Genomic DNA, 16670 nt, shown 5'->3' on the forward strand with positions numbered 1-16670 from the left:
ACTGAGTAATACTAGGCCTGATGTAATTTGTGTCCTGTGTTTTCTAGGTGTTAAAAATTGGCCTTCTTGGCCACAGGAAGAGAATAATTGCTTCCATCGCAGAGCGGCCCTATGAGGAAGCACCTTCAAAGTCCAACAACTTCTCCCAGTTTAAAGTAATTTACATGTTTTAGATTTTAGTCAGTGCAAACAACATTCCACAACTCGGAAACCCTTGTTGACCCAACACAATACTCTTAGCATGAAATCCTGAGAAATGCTTATGTAAATGTTACAGTATTGCTTTTTTTCTGGCTGCTCCCTTTAGGGGTCGCTACAGTGTGGCATATTTGTCTCCATACTACCCTGTCCTCTAAATCTGCCTCTTTCAGACCAACTACCTGCATGTCTTCCCTCACCACCTCCATAAACCTCCTCCTTGGCCTTCCCATTCTCAGACTTCTCCTACCGATATATCCCATGTCCAAACCATCTCAATCTAGGCTCTCTCACCTTTTCTCCAGAATGTCCTACATGTGTGGTTCCTCTTATAAACTCATTTCTTATCCTGTCTATTCTCGTCACTTCCAATGAAAATCTCAGCATCTTCAACTCTGCTACCTCTAGCTCCGCTCAGAGCCGATCCTTGATGCAATCCCACCTTCACCTTGAACCAGTCTGTCGTTACTACTGCACACTTCACTGCTGTCACACTGTCCTCATACATGTCCTGCACCACCCTCACATACTTCTCTGCCTCACCTGACTTCCTCATACAATACCACAGCTCCTCTCTTGGCACTCTGTCATATACCTTCTCTAAATACACAAACACACAATGCAACTCCTTCTGACCTTCTTTATACTTCTCCATCAACATTCTTAAAGCAAATAAGGCATCTGTGGTGCTCTTCCTCAGCATGAAACCATACTGTTGCTCACAGATTGTCATCTCTTCTCTCAGCCTGGCTTCCACCAATCTTTCCCATAACTTCATGGTCTGACTGATCAACGTTATTCCCCTGTAGTTACTGCAGGTCTGCACAGCTCTCTTATTCTTAAAGATCGGTACCAGCACACTCCTTCTCCATTCCTCAGGCATCCTCTTACCTTCCAAAATCTTGTTAAACAATCTTGTTAAAAACTCCACTGCCATCTCTCCTAAACATCTCCATGCTTCTACTGGTATGTCATCTGGTCCAACTGACTTTTCACTCTTTATCCTCTTAATCGCTGCTCTCACTTCCTCATCTCTCTGCTGATCCCAATTCTGTTTTGATAACCTCTTTCTCCTTATGCTTTCCTGCCCTTTCTCATTCCAACACCACGTCTCTTTGTCTTTCTATTTCCAGATGTCACACCAAGTATCTTTCTATCTGTCTCCCTTATCACTCCTGCAGTAGTTGCCCAATCGTCCAGCACTTCTTCACCACCACCGACCCCTGTCTGACCTCTTCCCTGAACCTTACACTAAAGTCTTCCTCCTTTAGTTTCCACTATCTTATTCTTCTTTCAGGCCTCACTCCCTCCTCTTCTTCTTCACTTCCAAAACCATCCTACAGACTACCATCCGATGCTGTCTAGCTACACTGTCCCCTGCCAACACCTCACAGTCTCCTTCAGGTTGCATCTCCCACATAGAACATAGTTCACCTGTGTGTACCTTCCTCCACTCTTATACGTCACCCTATGCTTCTCGTTCTTCTTAAAATAAGTATTTACCACTGCCAATTCCATTTTTTTTAATCAAAATCTACAACCATCTACCGTTGCACATTCCTCTCCTTAAGGCCATACCTACCCATCACCTCCTTATCACCTCTGTTCCCTTCACCAACATGCCAATTGAAATCTGCTCAAATCACCAATATTTCTTTCCTGTGTACACCTTCTACCACTTCATCTAACTCACTTCAAAAAGTTTTCTTTTTCCTCTATTTCACAACCCACTTGTGGAGCATAAGCACCAAGGACATTTATCAATAATTCTTTAACTTCCAGCTTCATGTTCATCAGAAACTCTCTAGAACAGTTTAAACCCACCTCTAATGTTCCTGGCATTAATCCCTTTCCACTTGGTCTCCTGAACACACAACATATCTACCTTTCCCCTCTCCATCATATCAGCTACCTCTCTCCCTTTACCAGTCATAGTACCAACATTTAAAGTACCAACTCTAACCTCCACTCCCCTACACTTCTCCTTTCCCTGCTGTCTCTGTAGATGTCTTCCTTTTTTCCTTCTCCTCCTTCGCCCAACAGTAGCCCAATTTCCACCGGTACCCTGTTGGCTAACAATATCTGTGGAGGTTGTTGGTAACACGGGCCTCGACCGATCTGGGTTGAAATTCTGATTCGTGATCCACATATTTGATTTGGCACATGTTTTACGCTGGATGCCCTTCCTAACGCAACCCTCCCCATTTATCCAGGCTTAGGACAGGCACTAAGAGTACACTGGTTTGTGCAGCCCTAATGGCTGGGTTTACAGTAATGCTATTACTACATACAATGAATTAATACCAAACATATACCTGCATGCACCTGTCCAATTTATCAGGTACAGCTGCTATAAATCTTGGATATAAAAAGTCTACCCACCTAAAATTCCAGGCTTAAGCCATTGAAAAACCAGGAAACCAGAATTAACCATAGCAGACCTTGTTCCACCTTTAATGGCAATTAACACACTTCACAATAATTAGCAAACTAAATTCGCAGTAATGATGCAAGGCACACATTCCAGTCAGCAAAGGAATGGCTTCAGAAGTTGATTATTAATGGTTTGGACTAAGTGTCAAAATAACTTGTGAAATAACACAAGTTACAGGAGATCCCCCTTGCACTTTAAAAGGTCTGAAGCATTTTTGCGAGGAAGAATGGAATAACATTACCAAATCAAAATGTGCTAGGTTGGCTGATTTCTCCCCAGAAAATGGGTAATGCTGTATTTTTAGCATAAAGGTACTTTCAAAGAATAATAAACAAATTAGTCAAAGGGTGTGCACACTTATGTAACCAGCTTATTACTTTTTACTTGTTTTTTCCCCCTAAAATATGTTTATATTTGTAAAAACCTAGATACTTCAAAAAAAAAAGTACAAAATAAAAAAATAAATGTGTTTTGGTAAAACATTTCAAACTCAATGACCCACAGTTTTAACAGGGGTGTTGATGTTTTCAGTTGTTCTGTCATTTTATTCTCTACTGGTAAAATAGGTTTCTGACTTTTGTGTGCTATATTTACATTTACATGAATGGCATTTGACAGTTTAGTTATTAGTTATCCAGAGCGACTAACAATTACATTCGAAAAGTTGAAGCTTAAGGACCTTGCTTTAATGGGCCAAGCAGTGGCAGCTTGGTTTGGTGGTGCTGGGATTTCACAACCTCACAACCTTCTGGTTCAAAGTCCAATACCTTAACCAGTGGGCGAATCCCTTCCCCCTTTGACTCTGGTGTTGTTGCTTGTTTGTATTTGGTAGTGTATATTATTTTCTGCTATTTCACTCTATCAAGTTGTTAGTCATGAGTAGTTTCAGTCTCCCTTAAGTGTGTGAATTATAGGCAGAGTTTCTAAAATATATGGTATATACAGATGACACTAACAGGTCAGGTTTTATACACATCAGTAAAAGTGCTAAATTGAGAATTGTTTACTTATACAGTATTGTATAGTGATTGATGAAAAATTGATGCAGTGTACAAACTGCACCAAGGTTGGTGTACCTAATAATGTGTTGTTTACCTAATATTTGGTGTGTATTTATCTGTGTAATTATCTGTGTGTAGATTCAAGACCTCTTATCTCAGAACACAGCGCCTCTTGGTTACATGGACCAGTATACGAGTCGCTCCATGGACACGCTACTGCCACTGGGGGATTTTGGAAGAAGAGGCAGAGGGCAGGATCAGGAGTGCAGTGTCTCCCTCCGCTCCTACAGTGAGAGGCCACGCTCATATGTGAGTCTGTTTAATGGTGGTACAAGATTGTGCAAAAAATGTTTACTTTTGTTCCCAGTGTAGATGTGATATAGCACTTTTTTTTAGCATTAATGACAATTCGCTCTGACTTTCTCTCTTTTCGTTAATGTTCCAACTTGACACGGTTCTGCTTAAAGTAGACAACATTAGGATTATTTTTAGAATAATACAGTATTTGTTGTTCTGGGTATCATGGTGGTGCAGGAGCTAGGACTGCCACATCACACCTGCAGGAGTCCCATTCTATCCTGAGTTTCCTGTGGAGCTAAAGGTGTAACGCAGCGCCAATTTTTTTGAATTATCTGTTTAGTGCTCCAAATATTTGGAGCTCTGTCATTATTTGGATATGAACCAGAAGTATGTGTGTTCTAGAACATTTTTAATAAGATTTTTTTTATTACAACAAATAAGAAGAAGTAGAACTTATACAGTTTCTCAGCGTCAACTAATTCTCTCGAGTACATAATTAGTCTCAGTTAAAGAGTATGGCTGAGAAATCTAGGGAGGTGATTATTTCAAAACAAAGGGTTCCTTGCCCTAATCAGGGAATTATTTGGGATTGTTACTTTCCAGAAAGATCATGCACATGATTGTAGAATGTTTATTTAAAGAGTAAAAAAAATGTATATCATTAATGTACAAGTAAATATATTTCTAAATAAATGAAATGTTGTTTTCGAAAAAATACTGCAGATACATGCTGCCTTCTGGACTGTATTTAGTCTGTGTGGGCTATATGGATCTGTGGACCATTACATAAAGTACACTTTTGGGCCAGTTTTTAAAGAATGCAGTTACTATTCCTGTTATGTTGATGAAGTTGGCTCATGCCTGCATCACATGAAAGTAAAAACATCCCACTCACATGCAAACCTTCTAAAAAAAAAAAATCAGTGGGATTATTTAGGACACATTATGTATTTCATCTGAATTTATTCATATTTGTTTACGTATCTAAGAATCTAAAAGTAGCATTGCCAGCATGATGTATTTGTAGATCATTTAATAACAGATCTTAGTTAGATTAATGCATGTTTTTGTACCTTTCAGTGATATTTTAAAGGAAAAAGTTTCCAAATTTCCAAAATATAAACATATGCATTCAAAGTTCTTGCCCAGGCAGTTAGTAAGGATATACCAAAATTTAATTTGTGGTCCTACAAATTGATGCCACAGAAAAGTATAAAAAAAAAAACAACTCTTGCTTACTCAGATCTAGTCTCAGATTGATGCTCTTTCTTGCAATTTTTCCTTTTGATATATTTGTACTTGGGTACATCGCTGGTGTGGTGTTTACATGTTTTACCTGTGCCTGCATGGGTTCCTCCTGGGTTCACCAGTTTCCTCCCACTTAACAAGAAACAGTATTAAGATTGCCAGTATGTAGATTACCCCTGATGGTCAATAAATGAGTGTGAATGTGTGTGCATGGTGCTCTGAAATGAAATGTATTTCCATCCTCGGTGCATTCCTGCCTTATTCCTAGTGTTGCCAGGATCCACACTGACCCTAATCAGAATAAAGATGAATTTCTTCTGTTCTTATCAGGTCTAATAGGCCTTTCATCCAAGATGCCTTCAGGTCTGCTAATTATCTTCTTAACATTTTTATTTACAAAAGCCATTGGATGAAAAAAGGGCTGAGGAATACCTTCAAATCATTGGATGGTATGCCTGTGTCCTTTTTATTTATTTATTTGTTTGTTTGTTTGTTTGTTTGTTTGTTTGTTGTTGAGTATAAATAGCAGAAACAGAGAAAAGAATAATCCATAACATGAAAGCTCAATTTTTGTTTATTTGTTTGTTTGTTTGTTTGTTTATGCATTTATTTTTTATTGTTTTTGCATTTAACAATTTTTAATTTTGGTGTTGAACCACATACAGGCTGATGTAAGTGCAGGATTGAGGACAGTGCTAAGGTCATAGCGAACAAGCCAGGAAAAGGTAATAGGTCACATCAACAACAGGCATAGACAGATAATAGACAACAAACAACCAAAACATTGATATCAAACTGAAAGAAAAAGTACAGCAAACTAAGTAAAAATCATCGCATACCTAGAAGTAGTAGGTAATGTACCTTTTGTTATTCCACTGCTTTGCTTCACAAAAACCCTACCATGTTTCCCCAAAAATAAGATATACCCTGAAAATAAGCTTTAGCATGATTTTGCAAGGTGCGCATAATATAAGCCCTACCCGAAAATAAGCCCTAGTTAAGATCGTTAGCCGGCATTTATGGTAGAACCGTAGGTCTGTTGCAACAGACAATAAATTTAATTATTATATAATAATATTGATAATATTATATATAATATATAATAATATTGAATTATAAAATATTAATATATAATAATTATTATTATAGTAATAAATATAATATTGATATAATACTGGTAATATAAATTATAAATACTCTAAGTATATGTATATACCCAAGCTGGTGAATGAAGTGGATAATATATAGATTTTTGTACCATACATAATTAAATGTACCGGTAGATTGTTGTACATGAAAATATGAGACAAGACAAAAAATTTATATAAGACTTATTTTCTTATTTTTTTGGGGGAAACACGGTAGTCATTTGCTCACAAAATTCATCAATCCATCATTTAACACTAGGTGTGCCATGCATTCATTCAAATGTCCATAAAATGCTTTTTCTACTTTTTTAAACTTACTGTATTTTAAAATCTGTCCCAAATCACCCAAACATATATGGTAATTTGAATCGATTAAAAAAAAATATTCAACGATAGAATCTGATAATCTTTTAAATTTATAGGGAGAGAAAACGTCTAGATTTTGTGGTCCTGTTTAAGGCTGACTAGACCTCCTTATGTAATGTCACATGAATTGCCATATTAAGTATAAAATAGTGTACATCTATTTGCTTGGATATTAATTTATCCATAATAATCAAATTATGTTAAGTTGAATTGTCCCAATGTGAGACAGTTGACTGGCTTGGCAAAAAAATTAAATTTTAAATAGTTTACACTTTCATGAAGACGTTCTGGTCAACAGTTTAAGTTTGCTGTACTGATACAGTAGTAATAGTCGTTAGCAATGTGTAGAAATGTGGCCAATTACTGGAATCTTAAACTATGAAATGTACATCCTTCTTTGGTCTGCGGCTGGTGTTGCAAATGGTATATGTAAATGGTGTGTAACTGGTGTGTAAATCTCTAGCAAGTTGGCCACCCATGTGTTAAACCCAAAATGGTGATGTATAACAATATTATGGATTTACAACTTACAGGGTGAAACAATGAATGTTGGACAAGTATGTGAGGGATAGTCTTAGTCTGGGCAAATCTTGTCTCATAGGCAAAGAGTCTGAGTAGGTGTTTTAGGTTAAAATTGAATAGATTACTTTTCTTTACATCCGCATAAGGTTTCCAGGATCAAACTTTATCAGCAATGTGATTTATTTGTATTCTAGATTTCTCACAGTAGATAGGCTTCAGGCAGTGGATACTAATTGAGGGTTCAAATCTCAGGAAGTAAAACTCTCAGTGTAGTGTGTAATGTGGGATTGGAAAGTTACCAAAAGCAGTGGTAGAGTTTCAATACCATTTTGTGGTAAAAAAAATAACCTAGCATAAGCAGTGGTACAGCTTCTATACCAGTCTGTGGTGTGGATGTAGAAGCAGGTTTCTGTTTACTGGTCACTAACCATTCCTATCATCATCATCATGTTAATAGTATGTGGATTGTAGAAGCCTACCAAATGTTTAGCCAATTTGATTAATTAGTCTGATATCAAGCATTGTAAGATAATCATCATGTAAGCCTGGCCAATTAAAAAAAAGTGTTTGAGCCCACACATTTATTCACTGCTGCTAGCGCATACTGCCTTCAAGCACAATGACATGCCTCAGAGAAAGCACCAGCATTGGGGTTCCCAGAGAAATAAGCATGTATTAGCTCTTAGCACTTAAATAGTTAATTAATTTTACTTAATTGATTGCATTAATGTTACTGCACTCAATTGTATTAACCACGATTTATAGAAGACCATCGGTGTTCACTCTAGCCTCTGTATAATTTGTTTGATTTCTATTGTTTAGTGAGTAAACACTCTGTAGTGCATACCACACACAGTAAGACAGTAAAGGTTTAGACAATATTTAAACAATGCTGCAGTCAACCACACAAGATTATTTTGGGAAAAGATTTTTTTTTTTTTTACCTTTTTTGCTTTAATGGAATTTGCCAGTGTGCAAATGCAACTCAAGCTTCTATTCAGCTGGTTTTGGTAATCAGAGGCGCATGACGGCTTGTTTTTAGGTGATACTGAGGCAGAAGATGAGAATAACAAAACATCCAAGGCATTGCTGTAGACACTGCACCCTATATTGATCATTAAGCTAGGACGTTTTCATTATTAAGCTATAAGAAGTTTCCATACTAGGCTGCTCTCTCATTTGATCAGTGGGTTTAGTTGTGCCGCCAGCTTCTGCACATAAGCGCGTTAAAATGACTACATATTTGATTTACTGGTCCAATAGTAAAATAATTGTATGCATGCAACCCCTACCACATACAAAATATTGCAGATCAGCATAGGGCTGGGCAATACAGGCTGCTATGTCGATAAGAACATGTATTTTTCTGATTTTTTTTCTGTGTTATTAGAGACAAATAACTAGACAAATTTCCAATTTTGGAAATCAAACTTGAAGAGATTAGCTCAAGTATAAAGTAAATCTAAATGACTATTTATAGTAATGCAGTCAAATTTAACGAGCATATCGTTAATGGTTTGCTCACTTTGCATGCATGGAATTATATTGTTCTGTGGTACAGTGTAGCCGAAGGGTTGTTGAAACCTGATCATCGCACCCAAATGTGCTTTTTAAACACCAATTCCAAATTATTCAGCCACAAAAGCATCAGTGTAGAAAAGGCACTGATGTAGTGTAATGAGGCCTGGCACACGTTTGCTGTTCATCTCAAGGTTGTTCAGGGGGTTTGCGAAACATGTCTTCCTGGACCTCACTTTGTGCTCCTTGGCGTTTGTCTACAAAAGTTTGTGGACACCTGACCATCACATCTGTATTTGAGCCTTCCAGAAACTGTATGCTTTTAAATTTCTGACAACACTTTAGGAAAGATGTACAGGTCAGACATACAAATGTGATGGTCAGGTGTCTACAAACTTTTGGCTATACGGTGTTGCTGCCAGTCATCATTAGCGTCAGCCACTGAAAAACCCATATTGCCAATTAATTATGAGTACAGCTCCAGAGTGGCACAACAAAAGATGCCACAGCCAACCTGGAAGCCAAGAGAGTAAAACTGGGCATGCTCTGTTGGCAGGAGGGATTGATACTCTTTCCACTGAAACTAGTGCAAACTAACCAATCCTGAATCCATAATGCATACAATTCATAGAAGTCTATATGCAGCCTCAGAGAGAAGAGAAGTCAGGTGGTTTGGGCACCATTTGAGACTGATGTCTGGTAGGATGCTGCTAAAGCTGTATATAGCCATAATGCTTTACTTAGTTGTAAACATTGTTTCATCAGTATTTGTAAAATTGTAAGTTCAAAGGTGTGCATTGGCTAGATAGGTACACCAAGTTAACATAGTTAGTAAAATAATTGAGGAATACCCAAAAGGTTATTTATTAAGGTTATGGATTTTGTGTTGTTTTACCATTTATTGGTATGTTTATAAAGGACCGGCATGCAGATCGAAACAAAGAATCCCGACGGAACCCAAGCCAGCCCACATACACCACTGTCTCCACGTGGCACCACCATCCTGACAAGCTCATCACAGAGGCTTGTTGCTATGAAGCTAGTGTAAGTCATTCTTTTAGAAGCGTATGCATATGTATGCATAAAAAAAAAATGTTTACGAGATATTTAATAAACCAAAGACCACCCAAAACTCCACAGAATACTGTGATTAAAGATTAAACTCTAAATCTTGTTTTATGTGCAAATAAAATATCATACTTAATTTGCATATATACTTTATGAATAATGTAATAAATGCATGTACTAATATATTTTATACTGTGAATTCCGTCTTTTGAAATGTGGGTTGTCTATATTTGGACTGACAGGCAAAGCAAAGACTTTATACTTAAATGACACTGAAAATATTTCTGTATTTTTGTCTTTATAGTATCTTGGGTCTGTGATCATCAGAGACCTCCGAGGTATTGAATCAACACAGGAAGCCTGTGCAAGAATAAGGGTATACATTTATAATTTTCTGAATGCAGCATTACAGTCAAAGTCAGTGGACTAATACAGAACGGCAGCATAAATACCTCAAACTAACCAGCTCAGATTCAGAACACTTATAAACTTACGCTGCCTCTTTCCATCTCGTTTATCAGAAATCAAAGGATCACCGGAAAGGCCCTGTCATAATCCTCTCAATCACCTATAAAGGAGTCAAGTTCATTGATGCAGCCTCTAAGGTAGGATGAAGTGTAAGTTAGATCTTTGGAATGAAAATGTTTTAGTTTGTAAAAAAATGCCCTCATGTTTGAATATTGTGGCCCCTGTAGGCTATTGTGGCGGAGCATGAGATCCAGAACATCTCCTGTGCAGCTCAGGATCCCGATGAACTTCGCACTTTTGCATACATTACAAAAGACCTGAAGTCGGGGCACCACTTCTGCCATGTTTTCACTACAGTTGAAGTGGTAAGTCTCTCATTAGGTACAATTATATACCAGAATGAAACATCTTTTTTTAAATACTGAAATAGTAACACTCCTCGTGAACAACTGGTTTTAAATAATCATTAACAAGACTTTCTCTGTGTCAGCTGTGCTTTAACATAAATTTGCATTTCCTCTATTAATTATAGTCACCTCTGTCTTTTACAACTTCAGACAAAAACCTATGAGATCATCTTGACTCTGGGACAGGCATTTGAAGTAGCCTATCATATGGCACTTCAGGCACAGAAAACTCGACGTCACAGTTCCTACAGTGGGGCAAACTTGGAAATCATGGAACCCAAAAGCAGCAGGCCAGTGTCATCGCGAAACAGCATGCGCCGCACAGTGGTAAGTTACATATAAAATAACTAGTAAATAACATACCAAACAATGATTAAGTAATATAGTAATATAAAAAGCTGAACTGCACTCCCTATAGGTTTGTATTAATCATCAGAAATATAGAATACACATTGGAATCAAAGGTATTTTCATTTTCATGCTTTGAAAGAACACTTTTTGAGTGGAAAAAAGATTTTCGGTCAGTGAATTTTAAGAAACAACACTTGTTGAAATACATGTTGAAACTGACCTTGGGTTAATGTGATTGATCCAAAGCCTATAGATCAGAACTACATATACGTAGCTTGGACCACCAGCAGCATGTAGTACTGCTTGACAATTCAATCATAACAAAGCATCAAAACATCACTCTCATAGCACTTAAAACATTTATACATATATAAGCTTGTATTTAACAAAACATTCACATAATACAGGAGCACATTATTTGGGTATCACAGTAAGGTGTGATGGATGGATGGATGGATGGATGGATGGATGGATGGATGGATGGATGGATTCATGAAAAAAATTTATGTACACTAGAGTAGGTCCATAATCACACCACAAGCCAAAAAATACAGCTTAACTAATTTCTTCATTTCCCCCAAATAAATATAACGTTGTTTTCTCACTGGACCTTTTCGGTCAGCATGTATTACCATGCAAACTATGTGAAAAATTTGTCAACTAAGTGATTGGGTTTGAAGGGATGCACAGCATGTCAACATTCTCAAGTTTCTAAAATAAACAAACATTAAAGCTTACTGTTTTGATACCCAGCCCATATTACACAATATTTAAAAGCGGTACCTCAGTGGTTACGGCTCTGGGTTACTGTTCAGAAGGTCCTGGTTCAAGCCCCAGGAAGCTGCCACTCCTGGGCCCTTGAGCAAGGCCCTTAACCGTCTGTGCTCCAGGGGCGTCATATCATGGCTGACTCTGCGCTTTGACCCCAGCTTCCGAACCAGTTGGGATATGCGAATAAATTTATTTAACTGTGCTGTAATGTATATGTGACAATTAAAGGCCTATTTATTAATTTAATGGCACCTGTGATATCGGCTGGCATGGTTTTTATGCCCCAAAAATATATTATATTTTATCCACAATGAATTCCTGTGGTTCTCAGCTAAAACTAAAACCAGGTTCTACTTGATTTATTTTTTTTACTTGTCCTGTGTTGTTGTATTTGGCCTTTAATGTGTACATTCCTGTCCGTGTGCTCTCATTTCCCCTCCTTCACAGGGTGTCCCTGTGCCCGAATGCCGCTGCTGCTACTGTCACACCTGTTCTTCCCACCGCTCCTCCTACCTCCCGCTGCCCTCTGTCAGCCCTGGAGTTCAGGTTCTACTCTCTATTACTCCTTCTTCCCTTCTTTCCATTTCCCTCTCTCTCAGACCTAGCCTCACACCTTCCCATTCCCTCCTCTGACCATTTCCAGCTTTAACTAATTTCCTTTCACTTGTCATTATTTAACTTTTTTATACTTTCTGCCTATAGTTATGTTTGTTTGTATTTTCGGTTCATAAGTCACTGACCTTAAAATACAAAAAATGGGTTACTTACTTTCTCAGGGATGCTGCTTTTTTTACAGGACTGTGATCATATTTCACATTCCTATGCTTTGCCTAACATTTGTTTTTGTAATTGAAATACCACTATAATTGTGATATTATTAATGTAATGTAAAAACGTTTTTCCGACGATGAATAGCCCATATGCAAAAATTCAGAAAGAACGAACCCTTTGGTCCAAAAAAGTGAATTCTGATGTAGAAACACTTTAAAGATTGAAATATAATAGTGTTAGTGTGTATTAAAGAGTTTTAAGGAGAAGATAAAAAAAAAGTAGTATTTATTTTGAGATTTTGGTGCCTCTTAATTTTTTTTGTGATTTGCTCAGAAGATGATTGCCCTTTTTGAAAACCTAGGGTTACACTATATCTTATACCCCAGCGCTGTTGAATTCTTGAATATAACTGGTCAGAAGGTTTAAATGAATTCTCCACAATAGGAGAATCATTGGGACAGAGTTCTGAGGTCAGAGGTTTCTTTGTATTAGGATAATCTACAGAGAAAAAAAAAAGAGAGTCTCACGAGGAAGTGACTGTTTATAGCTGCAATAATAAAATAGTTCAATTTGTCTCATGGAAGTTCAATAGTCTAAAATTGGTAAAAAACATTACAATTAACTGAAAATGGTATAAAAAGCGTGATGTGTCTTTCATAAATAAATGTTAAAATTGTTTTTGTTGGCACATCGCTGCGGTATAAGTAGATGAAAGCACTTCAGGTGATAATGAGCCTTTAGTCAGAACTGCATCTCAGCACAGTGATGATTTTCTTATTTTTTTGCTAATCTCAGATAAGACTAGCATCAATTCCAGCAGCTAATGTAATTGTCTTTGCAGTCAAATTGTAGCTGATGGTAAATATTGGTTATTTAAAGGATATTTAACTTGTATTTATTTAACTGATTTATTCATCAACAAACTCCATATTGTTACCTATACACATGACAACAACATTAAAACTGAAAGAAGGCATAGTGGACATTTAGAAATAGTATTTTCGTGTAAAAAGGTAAAAGAAAACTACTTAATTTGACTTTCATTTGAGTATATTTTTAAATGGAGTAAAATCTTTTGTACAATTCTGTTTTGTTCAATGTTGTACAATATCATTTAAATGTCAAATGTTGTAAATCTTACAATTTTATCGCCTCTCAATAATTGTATAATTTTTCAAATCTTTTCAAATCGCTACACCTTTGATTTGCTATCAACCCAATTTGCATAAACTTGATCATAAAATGGAACAGCTAATTGGCTCTGTTTCTCTGCATCAGCCACCACATAGAATAAAATTACCAGAGGAATTGTGATGCATAAAGCTACTAGTAGAAAACCTACTAAAGATCAGTCAAAACACAGATGCAGAAGTAACCAGCAGATATAGAACACGCTATAATAGTACTAACCAGAGCTGCAGTGGTCATCCTGCGAAAAATGACACAATGGAAAGTTTTGTAAACGATGCTGAAAACAGACGTAGTCAGAATTGGTACAGGGGTTTTCACCGATTTCTTAGAGAGTAAGAAGATCATTGTATAACATCAGCCTCTATGGACAAAATCCCTTGCTTGCTCTGTGGCAAATAAAGATTATACAAAGAAACCTGATAAATATTGGGAGCACATAATTTTTTAGATGGTATTAAAATACATTTTGTTTGACTCAGATAGGATCCTGGACTAAAACAGTGAATGCATACTTCAGACAGTGAAGCAGGGTGTTGGAAGTGTGACGGTTTCTGGCTTCATGAGTGCAAAAGATTTTGCTCAGATGACATTTATAGATGATGTCATGAATATAAGCCAAAAAACTGACTCGCAAGATGACTCATGCTAAAATCATGCAAGAGTCTGGAGAAGAAAAAAGTGAAAAGTATGACGACTTCAAAAAAAGTTTGAAAAGTAGGACCTCACGTACTTCCAAAAAAAAAAAAAAAGACAGTAGCAACAAAACCCCTCAACCAACAAGCAGCTGAATACATTTTCTCTGCAGAATGGAGAATGAATCACAGTAATAAAATGTGTACTGTCTTTCATTGCTTTGAGTTCCATATTTTTGATCTAGTAAACTGTTATAAACTGAAATAGTGCAATCACTGCAAGGTGAAACCATTTTCAATCATTTCATATTCAATGATATTGCATTACTGTTGTATACTATATATATTTTTTCTCAGAACCAACCCTGTCCCAAGGCCATTCATTCTGACTATTAAAATATTACAGTTGTAAAACTAGAAGAAGGACAAGGTACCTTTCTTTCCTATAAAAAAAAAAAATATATATATATATACTGTCTTACTCAGAGTTTAAAAGCATCTTTGTAACATAAATCTTCATTTTAAAATGAACACAACTGAGTAATAAGGGCAATTAAGAAAAGCGAATACATTTTCAATTAAAAAAATTACAGGGACATTTCGCAAAAAGGCTGTGGAATGACAGAAGTCGCTCACTGTTTCAGTTCACCAGCATCCAGGAACCATATCCAGGTTGCAAATTGTAAATGTTCACTGTGATTTCTCCTGTGTCATGCCCATTCTATGGCACATGTGGTGGGTGAGCATTTGCAGTCTTACCCCTCCCTCCCTCCTCCCTGGCAGATGGAGCCCATCGAGCAGGAGACAGATGTGCAGTCCTTGGGCAGCAGCTGGCACTTTGACCCTCGTGACCCTTCCAGGCCGGCCTGCAGTGCCAAGTACGAGACCACCATATTCTGAAGCGCGGACAACAGTCCTAACCAGCTGCCCTGTTAAGCCACTTGCCCCATGAGAGAACTGTAGTGCCCTGTGCCTTCTCACTGTGAATTGTAGCCTCCCTCAGGGCAAGATACGCCCCCTGATCTCTGTCTCTGTCTCTTTCTCTTTTTCTTGCAATCTGTATCTCTCTCTGTCCCTACAACTCACCTGTGTAGTTTTCTTGGAGAGCCATCTGCCATCTTCTCCATTTCGACTTTATGTCTAGATTTTCTGGACACTGCCCTTCAGTAGCCCTCCTTGAAATTTCCTGTCTGATAGTCTGTGCAGTCCTGACTTTTCAGACGTTTTATTTTGTATCACAATGCTGAATGTTAGCAGACCTCATATCAAAGGATTTTGCCTCTGTGAAATCTCTGAGCACAAGCTGAAGTGTAGCTGTTTCTCGATTTTCATGTAGATGAGGTAGCTGTACCGTTTAGATATTTCGTTCTTTTTTTTTTGGACAAACATAAACCAGGCAACATTAACAAACAAAATTTCAGTTTGGAACAGCAATTCTGTCAGTGGTGTCAACCATAATTTCAAACATACTGTTCATCCCCTCTGTAAATGCCAATGTGTAACAAATGCCTCATATTCTGCACCCAAGCACTATATCTGTCTCCACCTCCACTGCTTATTTCTAGCTTGTCCCATATTTCTGTAGCACTTATTTCTACACCAGTGCACAGTTCACTGTTCACAATTCACACCCAGAGCTTCCTTTCACCTCCTTTCCTTTGTCCTACAGGAAAAACATACAAGTGGCTACGCATATGTTGAGTTTTGCATAAAAAAAAAAAAAAAAAAACATAGCTTGGGATTTGAAATGCAATAATAAAGATGGAAACAGGTCAGAGGCCTGATAAAGTTCAAATGCACAGCAACAGCACAAACATGAGGCCCGAGCTCCCAGTTATGGTCTTGTTTTTTTGTTTGTTTGTTTTTATATACAGTATATAGATAAATCATGATGATTGTTGTTGGTTGCATTATTAATCATTGTTCTTCCTCCTTACTTTAGCATATATGTGGCACTACCAGGGCTATGACTAAGTGTGATATATTGCAGCATGAATCCGAATGACTTACGGTTTGAAACCCAAAGCAGTTTTGTATTTGTATTCGTACATTGTACCATCACTTAGTAAATACAGCATTTGTGCATATGTGTTCATGCCTACTTTTTAAATCATTGCTTGTTTTGTCAATATGACCTGATCGATCCGAGAGGGTAAAAACTGACCGAATAATTCACAATTCGGTGCTTAGGCTTTAATTCAGTGTAATCATGAAGGACATCATTGATTAATCACAGATACTGGAGCAGTGGAGGGGATGGGTGAAGAGAATAATGT

General features: G+C 37.3%; 1 protein-coding gene across 6 annotated transcripts in view; it reads left to right on the forward strand.

Annotated features, from left to right (window-relative positions):
* The window catches only part of anks1ab (ankyrin repeat and sterile alpha motif domain containing 1Ab), a 32976-nt gene that overhangs the window by 14606 nt on the left and 1700 nt on the right, over positions 1 to 16670 (forward strand). For 2 of the 6 annotated variants that reach the window (XM_083533175.1, XM_083533176.1), the window contains exons 6-14: positions 48 to 155; positions 3772 to 3942; positions 9654 to 9779; positions 10108 to 10179; positions 10325 to 10408; positions 10499 to 10636; positions 10829 to 11005; positions 12248 to 12346; positions 15178 to 16485. In XM_083533175.1, the coding sequence (XP_083389301.1) occupies positions 48 to 155; positions 3772 to 3942; positions 9654 to 9779; positions 10108 to 10179; positions 10325 to 10408; positions 10499 to 10636; positions 10829 to 11005; positions 12248 to 12346; positions 15178 to 15294 (1092 nt within the window). In that variant the 3' untranslated portion in view covers positions 15295 to 16485. Of the gene's footprint in view, positions 1 to 47; positions 156 to 3771; positions 3943 to 9653; positions 9780 to 10107; positions 10180 to 10324; positions 10409 to 10498; positions 10637 to 10828; positions 11006 to 12247; positions 14293 to 15046; positions 16486 to 16670 lie in introns of those variants that run through there. The other 4 variants (XR_014532055.1, XM_083533177.1, XM_083533178.1 and 1 more) reach the window with 4 other exon arrangements.

Source organism: Silurus aristotelis (genome assembly GCF_946808225.1).
Source record: "Silurus aristotelis genome assembly, chromosome: 2".
Taxonomy (NCBI): domain Eukaryota; kingdom Metazoa; phylum Chordata; class Actinopteri; order Siluriformes; family Siluridae; genus Silurus; species Silurus aristotelis.